The 8,821-nt window shown below is 30.7% G+C and overlaps 1 protein-coding gene across 1 annotated transcript; it reads left to right on the plus strand.

Annotated features, from left to right (window-relative positions):
* The first annotated feature begins 199 nt into the window (after positions 1–199).
* On the plus strand, positions 200–8,638 carry LOC106459810. The gene is made up of 7 exons (XM_013919474.2): positions 200–532; positions 1,344–1,468; positions 2,562–2,710; positions 2,979–3,026; positions 3,677–3,870; positions 4,438–4,676; positions 6,701–8,638. Exons 1-6 carry the CDS (start codon positions 486–488, stop codon positions 4,667–4,669), a joined length of 795 nt encoding a protein of 264 aa, XP_013774928.2. The 5' UTR covers positions 200–485; the 3' UTR covers positions 4,670–4,676; positions 6,701–8,638.
* Positions 8,639–8,821: the final 183 nt, after the last annotated feature.

Genomic DNA, 8,821 nt, shown 5'->3' on the forward strand with positions numbered 1-8,821 from the left:
ATAGTAATTATCAGAACATTAAAAAAAAAAAAAGAACGAGTCAAAAAGTAAAGGCCATGACCAAATTATTGGCATTTAAATGAGATCTAACTAAAATAAATTTGCCATTTATTGCTTTCCAAGTTTATTTCCGTCACTCTTTATCTAAAATAATTTTATAAAATTAGAACATGAAAATTTAGACACTTAAGAAACTTAACAACCAGTGGTACCAGAATATTACAAATGTTACACTAATCTAACTTATTTTTTAATCAACCAAAACTAATCATTTACTTATGATGCTTTTGCCAATTACTTTCCAGGCTGAAAACTGTGCTAAATGAAACTTGATTACAAATAACAGCAAAAAACAAAGAATTAGTCATTAAGGATAAGAAACTTTTTTTCTCTAATAAACAAGTGTATAAAACCGTCGTTTTTGGCTGTTAAGGGTCCCCGTTTTGAGTCGTAATTGTCATGATGTCATATTTCGGGTTGTGGAAATGGGTGTGGCCTTGTGGTTTCCTTGTGTACTCTGGAACTGTGTGAGGTGAGTGAAATAGAAGCTCCAATAATTAAGAAATTGGCAGGCTTTATTGTGATTTGACTAATTTAAAAACTGTGTGAAATTTTGAGAATGTCTTAAGTCGTACTTTATTTAACATCAAAATGAAAACAAAGTTATACCAAAAAGAAATTAAGTTATAACAGACATTTGAAAGTATAATTATTATAACATAAAACAGATACCAAGACACAATACTGTATGAATCACATTCAAGAAAAATATGAAGAGGACAGTGTTAATTCTAAAATACCACAATGTAGAAATGTCAGGGAAGTCCGTAAATGTTACTAGTAGTAATAAACAGCTTTTATGATGTACTATACAAAATTTTACTACATACATACAAAGTGAATAGTGCATTGACTATTTTTTTTTCTCAAAATTGTGTTTTATATATGGCTTTACTTTTGATTATTTAATTACAAGATATGTAAACATTTAGTATGTATAATATTCCTACTTAGTTAGTTTAGTTTTAAAAAAATATCACGATTATATAATAATTAATCATTCCTACTCTCCAGTTAGAAATTATAAGTTAATTTCAGCCTCATCACAATTAACAATCCTTCTCAAGACCTCTAAAGACAACAGTAGTATTCTGATAAGCTCCTACTCTACAGAATCTGAAAGAAATTCATTATTAAAAATACAAAATATTAAATTGGGGGAATTCAGTCTATATATGATATATTTGGGTTTTAAAAGGTGTACTTTTTTATGGAAAATTTTGAAAATTAATTGCTCATTAGAACATGAAAAAAAAATCAGTTTTATCTCATTTTATTGTTAGTCCTGAGCAGCTATGGATTTTGAATCCAAGGAAAATTTTGAAAAAGCTAGATCCAGATAAACAGACTTTGCCTACTGAGTCTGAATCTCTGGTATCTCCCACACAAGAGGTTTTAGTCAGAGCAGGTGAGTGTTAAATAAAAAACTGTTGGGTGGATGAATGCTATATTTTTATGATTGAGTTTCTTCCTAATTTATTGTTTTTGAACCGTGGAAAATGCATTTTTAAACGTTGATGTAAAAGAAAAAGTTCTGTTAAGAGAAGCAGTCTGAAAAATTAAGAGGAGATGGTTCAAAACATTTATCAAATAAATTTATGAATGATAAGCACTGGCTTTAAGTTTGTTTTTTTAATTTATTTATTAATAGTTTTAGTTTAGCTTTATAGGATGGACCAGTAGGTCCCATGTTGTCCCAAAACGTTATGTTATGTGATACACATTCAAACCTAAAACTTAAGAGCGTGCATATTTCTTTTGATACAGTCGTAAGTTGGTCACAGACTTGTGATTACATAAGAAAAGAGGATACCATCAAAAAACAAAGTAGCTTATTCCACTTATGTAGTAGTAAACTAACTTCTTACCCTAAAGCTCAACAAAGAGTATGCATATTGAGGGTAAAAAAGAAATGTGTTTACTGTAACTGTTACCTATGCTAAGTACTAAAACCCAAAAACACCATTGAACTTTTATTTAAGTGAAGCATAAAATATGTACAAATAACTGGTTATGCAAAAGAGGCTATGTGCACATGAATTTGATTATTAGTATATTAAAGGTGTCAGTTTTATTTTAAAACTAGACATAAATTGCTTACATCAGCATTTTCCAGGGGAGCACAAGTGATCCTTAAGGGAGAGTGCTAGCAATTACGAGAGTCAATAGTGCAATAATTTAAAGTTAAATGTTTTAATATATTTTTTATTAATGAAAATAATAAGTAATTACTACAACACACACAGCATTTTGATGCATATCTGTGTATTACATCTCATCATTTAACTCGTTTTTTCACTCATTTAAAAAAAAAGTGGGTGGGTGGGTGTGAAGGAAAGCATAATTATTAAAGTTGGGCATGAATGACTAAAGTTTGGGAAATGCTGGCTTACATAAACATCTAAATTTAGGTACATCGCAAAATTTGATCACTGAGCAGTCTTTGCCATCCTGTATATTTTGTAGATGTTATTTTTAAAGAAAGTGATTTTCTACTCTAGATCTCGGTGTATCTTTAGAGAAGCTATCTGAATGTTGGATCTGTTATGACTCTGAAAGACAGGATGTAGGGCCTTTGATCCAGCCATGCCTCTGTAAAGGGGATGTGTCTGTAGTTCATCATGACTGCTTGAAGAAGTGGCTGGTTCAGGTAATGCAGTTCATATTCACTAACTCCTTTACATGTAAGCTATTTCTCTTTATAAATATGATTAATTACTTATTGTTACTACTCAGTTTTAGATATTTCAGTGTATGTATGATAATAATATCAAGTCTTTTCGGTTAATGGAATGCTCGGTAGCAAAAGTGTACATGTTGTTTAGAAAAGCTTACTTGTGGGAATAATATAAAAGCACAAAATTATACTTTTTTTTGGGGGCAATTTTTTTTCTTAATTTTACAATATATTTTTTCAGTCTTCAGAAAACCCAGACAACACAAGATGCAAAGTTTGTAAAGAAGAGGTATGTTATTGCTATGTTGTAATAATTAAAATCTTCGGTTATTTTCCACAACTTTAAGCCTATCATGTTCTAGTATAACAATCATGATCACTTATAGAATTATACACGGACTTTTCTCCACATTAATATATGTTTAATTGCGAGCTCTAGGCCCTCTTACCAGAGCCTTCATGCGGCAACAATGTACTGATTTGTTGATTTGTTTTGTATACTGATATTGTGTATTTCCACAGTTTAACGAATATTATCGCTCAGTACATTGTTGCCTGATGAAGGTTCTGGTAAGAGGGACGAAAGCTAGCAAATAAAAGAATTTTAACATAGAGAAAAGTCTGTGTATAATTCTACATATTAATTATCCTACGTTATGAGTCTTAAACAAAAGTCATGATCACATGTAATTTTCCTTAAGTCTGAGACAATGCATGCTATAAAGTTATTTTAATTAAGTAGGCAGTAATTTTACATTGTAAATTGGTTACTAATATATTAATATATATATATATATATATATATATAAAACATTTCTTTCATAATGTGTAATATTTAGTAACTTAGGTGTCAGATAGATGTAGTAGAGTGGTATATGTTGGATAAAATAACTGTACTTCACCTGATTTATCTAACTCGTTAATTTTTCTCTTGATCAGTACAAGCTTGAACAAGGGACTATCTGGTTGCCTAGAGGACTCACTAAAACTCATTGGCTTAAAACAGCTTGTTTAGTCTCTGTCATGTGTAGCACCGTCGGAGGAGCTTGTCTAGTGGTACAGATGTTTAACGATGTTGCCATTCGAACAGCGACAGTTGGAGGATCACTACTAATTGAATGCGTGTGCCTAAGGTTAGCTATTGTCCTGTTAAGCATTTCATAACTTGAGACGTTACAACAAGATAAGAAATTTAAATACAAGGATTGTTGTTTGATTGTACAAATAAATATTTTGGGGAAATATGAATCATAAAATGACTTTGGCTATTTACTTTGATATGATCAAATTTTATCATAAATTTTTCTACCTAAACTTTGTGGAATTTTTCAATTAAAATGACCTTGTTTACTATTATAATATCACAGAGTTTATCCTACATTTTTAACACAATGTTTTGAAATTCTAAGGCAACTCTTTCGGGATATAGTAAAAAACAGCACAAATAATTGTTTCTAGACGTCTTCAAGTTGATGAAGTCCATTATAATTTTCAAGATAAATTTTTACTTCTGTTAAATGTTTATTTAAATATCTCTTACTTAGATTTCCACATTCTTGAATGATATTTAAACCAAAGTTTGCATTAATAATTTAGAGTTAAGCATGCAGATAATCTGTAGATTTCTTTTGTGTACTGATATTACTTTCTTTTATACATAATTAACTACATTTGTGGTTAAATTGTTTTGGTTTACTTAGGCTCCTTGGATTCAGTTTTTTGACTGCTTACCACCGAGCAAAGATTTCAACAGTTAGTATCCTTGGAAATAAGCCAGCAGCTATTCCTACAGTGTTGGGTGTAAAGACCAAACTTGTCATTCCAGCCGAGCCACAATGCAGCACCGAGATGGGTACATCTGATGAAAAGACTTCTCTTGCTGTTCTAACAAATCCAAAGGATGTTGATGTTGCTATAGAAACAGAAATATAGTAATCCTGTAAGCTTTTGTTATGTTTTAATATGTTTGTGTGTGTGTGTGTATTTAATATACTTTTAACATTTTCCTTCCACATCTGCCGATAAGTGTTGCAGGGAGATACAGTTACCATTTCAAAGCAAGGTGAGAGGCCTGGGTTAGTGTAAGGCTGTGTTTGTTAAGAACCTCAGTCACACTATTGATCTGTCTCATAGTGGGTTACACTCTTGCTCTGAATCCTGGTATTTGTGTATTTATTGGTTGGGCTGCTTTCTTAATATGTGGCCAAACCACTTAATTCTTTGCCTCTCATTGTATTTGAAGATTTGGGACATTCCAACCATTTCTCTGACCTGTACATTTCTGATCTTGTCTCTTCTAGTTATTTTGGCAGTGTATTTAATATATATTTGTGTGTGTAAATGAATTTAATTCCTGTCAAACAAAACAAAGCCTACTAAGAATTAATTACGTTTTATAAGAACTATTTATATATGCTAATGCAGTGGCATGTTGCTGCTTGTGGGTAACTTACTTATCACCTATATGTATATTTGGTTTACAGTGAATTCTCAATCATATATCAGTATAACATTGCTTAATGGGTGGAAGAGTATATCACAACTTTTTTTAATGAAGGATATTTAAATAGAAAGATTGTTAAATGATGTAGATCCAAGGAATAGGACATTTCATAAATGGTCAGTTTTCAGTGTTCTCCATGGAAGCAGAAGATGTCTCACATCAAAGCATTTAAACAACTACAAACTATGACAGATAAGCCATCGGAGAGGAGGGGGTACAGCTTGAATTGTTGCCCCAGACAAGTAGTTTCTGGGATAATTGTGATAGGTTTGAAGAGGTTTAAAACAAACATTAACAGATTTGGGATTACACTCTACACTTTAGAGCCATGGATACATTATAAAAATAACAAGTTATATTCCACTATTTGATTGGAGTAGGCCTCGTGTTTGTGGTGGGTGATGTTGACTAACTAGTTGCCTTCCCTCTAGTCTATCACTTCAAAATTAGGGATGGCCAGTGCAGACAGTCCTGAAGTAGCTTTGCTCAAAATTCAACACATAAAGGATTCAGAACATGTGAAGATTAATAAACTATTGATAATTTATCAGTGAATGTTAATAGTAGCATCCAACAACTTTACCAGTTATGATTCATATAGGTCTGCTGTATTTTTAAGCAACCTATTGAAAATGTATTTTCTTCATGGTTAACATACAAGTAAAGTTTTCTTAAAAGGAAAAACATTGGAAGGATGTTAACATAGCAAAGCTTACTCATTGGATTTTGAGAGGGTCCCTTCTTTAAGGACTTTACCCAAGACCAAAATTTCGTGGCTATAGCCATGAGCTATGAAACCATGACCAAAGCCATCCTGAAGAGTACTGTGAATCAGAAAGCCATCGTGATGAAGTTGTGCATATATCCTGCTATCACGAACAGTATAATTAACAAGAGTTTTTTTGAAATTAATGAAGGTTCCTAAATCAAATGTTCACAAGTTTCTAGCCACTTTTTAAAATGAGAACTATTTTCGTAGAAACATTGACCAAAGAAACCAGAATCACAGCAATCCCACATCATCTCTTACGTCTTAAAATCTTCAGATGCAACTCCGGACTTTTGTTTACCTAAACATACTTTTGGAATTGGTGCTCGTGTACAGTGGGTGATCTGTAAATAGTTTTTCAATGTGTATGGTTCGAGACTGACCTCACCCACCTATCATAATGTTAGCAATAATACAAAGTAGCCAATAAATTAATTATAGTTGATGAAAGAGCAAATATTCCAGAAACAGCAGAGGGCCTAAAACATCATTCTTCTAAAGTATGATTAGCCTTCAGTAGTAATGAGATAGTTAATGATTATTTTGTTTGTTAGTAATGCTAAATACATCTAAAAATGTATCTAGATTGTAAGTTTTTTAAAGAATAAAATATTCTTAACACTTCATTATTATTTTTATCTTTTTACTCACAACAATATAGTCAATTAATTTTTTTTCTCTCTCCACACAGGCTGAGAACCAGTGAAAGAAACTAATTCAAGTGTCCATAATTGGTTAAATTGGGCTGTCTTAACTCATTTGAGATGAGCTGAAGGCTATATATATATATAATACTGTAATAGAAGAGAGTTAAAAGTACATTAATTTCAATATGTACATCAGAAAGAATGTAATATTTAGCATAAATTGGTGGCCAAGCTAGAGATGTTGGTTAATTTCTATTCAATATTTATTGTGAAACCTATTGTATTTCTGAATCGATCACAAGCATTTATTTATGTGTGAAATCAAAAGAATATGCACAAGGCTAAGAAAAGTATTGTTCATTTTAGACATTATGGGAACTGACTAGAGATTCTTTCTCACATTTTCATGTATTCTTCTGGGATTTACTGACTATTTCATGGCGAGTGTCAAGTGCTGGTGAATGGGAAACACTCGAGAAGTACCTTAATTGTTCAGAAAGTGTTATTAAAATCAGTTTTTCGTCATTACGCTGTATACAAGTTTTTTCTTTACAGAGTAATTTAATCTTCTCTATTTAAGCTTTTTTTTTGTTGGGATTTTAAAAATATATAGAGAAAAGCTGGGGATTTTCTAAAAAGAATTATTAATCTTGACTTTCTATTTTGGTGTTCTTTCTAATGTACAAAGCATTTATAATATATTGTTACGTTTGCATGAACGTTTATAACAGTTTCATACATCCATTGTTGCACTGTAAGATTTACAATACTGTTAACAGAATGTGTTTACTTTGACTCTTAAGTTCATACAATATAAGTATGTCAGGTGGGAAGGGGGGGTGTACAACCATTACAGCAGTATTGATAGATTATGTATTAAAAGGGTTACATTGAGTTATGATCACGCATCCTTGTTGATCCCCAACTTATAGTTTGTTACTGCATACTAAATCCAAACTTAAATTGCTGTAATGTTTTTTAGTGTAAAATTAAGAATTGATAAAGGGTTTTTGAAATTAAAAACTACTATATAATTATCGTCACTGAAAGACCTTAATTTTTACATAAGAAATCATATCATTTCTTTTTTTAAATAAAGTGTGATAAACTTGTTCATTGTTTAACGTGAAAAGAATAAAATTTTGATCCTATCAAATATATACATTGAGACAGTGATTTTATGAAAAATATGAAGTGTTAGTGATTCATGCCGCATGAAAAGATAACCAGTAGTGAACTAAGAAGGAATACTCTGTATATATGTTCTTATAAATTACACAAGTTTCATAGTATGCATCACAAAATATATTAGTTTTAAAGTCATCATGTTATATACTGTTTAGAACAAGTATTTTTTATATTTTGTGTAAAATTAAAATATATATCAATATATATATATAAGATTTTATACTTATATAGTTGGTATTGCTCAGTGTAGTTGTAGCTATTTGCTGGTTTTTCGGTGTAAACAAGGCCAATGGAATTAAAACTATTGTTTTAAAATAGTGTTGTCAACATGAAAGTTCAATTAGGAAACTTTTTGGTTGGGTCCAAGAGATATTGAATTTGAATAATATGATATTCCCAGACAGTAAAAGTTGTACATTAAAGTATAAGATACAAGACACTCAAAAGAGTTATCTTTTGTCATCTCTGTAGTTGTAAATGTTTTAACTATCCAAGTAATTTATGAAATTTGTCTGATAAACGCAGAACTTAAGAATCAAGATGAAGGAAGTGTTAGTAGCTTGCGACAAGTCATCAAATAAGTATACTCTTTACAAGTACAATAAAAGATGTTTAGTTTTTATAAAGACAAGTAGGGATCGATATATACCTAACCTAGCTAGTTATGGTAATATAGAAAGTTTAATGCTACAAAAACTGAGTTACTTAAATTTTGCCCTACTTTGCCAAATCACTGTAATTATCTTAGTCTAAGCCAGAGTAGGGATAATTTGTTTTTAAGTTTAAGTAATTTAGTTTTTGTATTTTGACTTTCTTGTTTCAGTACTCTTTGTAGTATTAAAACTTTCTATATCACTGTAGTTAGCTAGGTTATAAATATATATATATATATATATATATACGATCCTCAGATACTAATTAATGTGTCCGTTAGTGCATAGTCTGTTATTATATATATATATATATATATATATATA

Source organism: Limulus polyphemus, unplaced genomic scaffold (genome assembly GCF_000517525.1).
Source record: "Limulus polyphemus unplaced genomic scaffold, Limulus_polyphemus-2.1.2 Scaffold664, whole genome shotgun sequence".
NCBI lineage: Eukaryota > Metazoa > Arthropoda > Merostomata > Xiphosura > Limulidae > Limulus > Limulus polyphemus.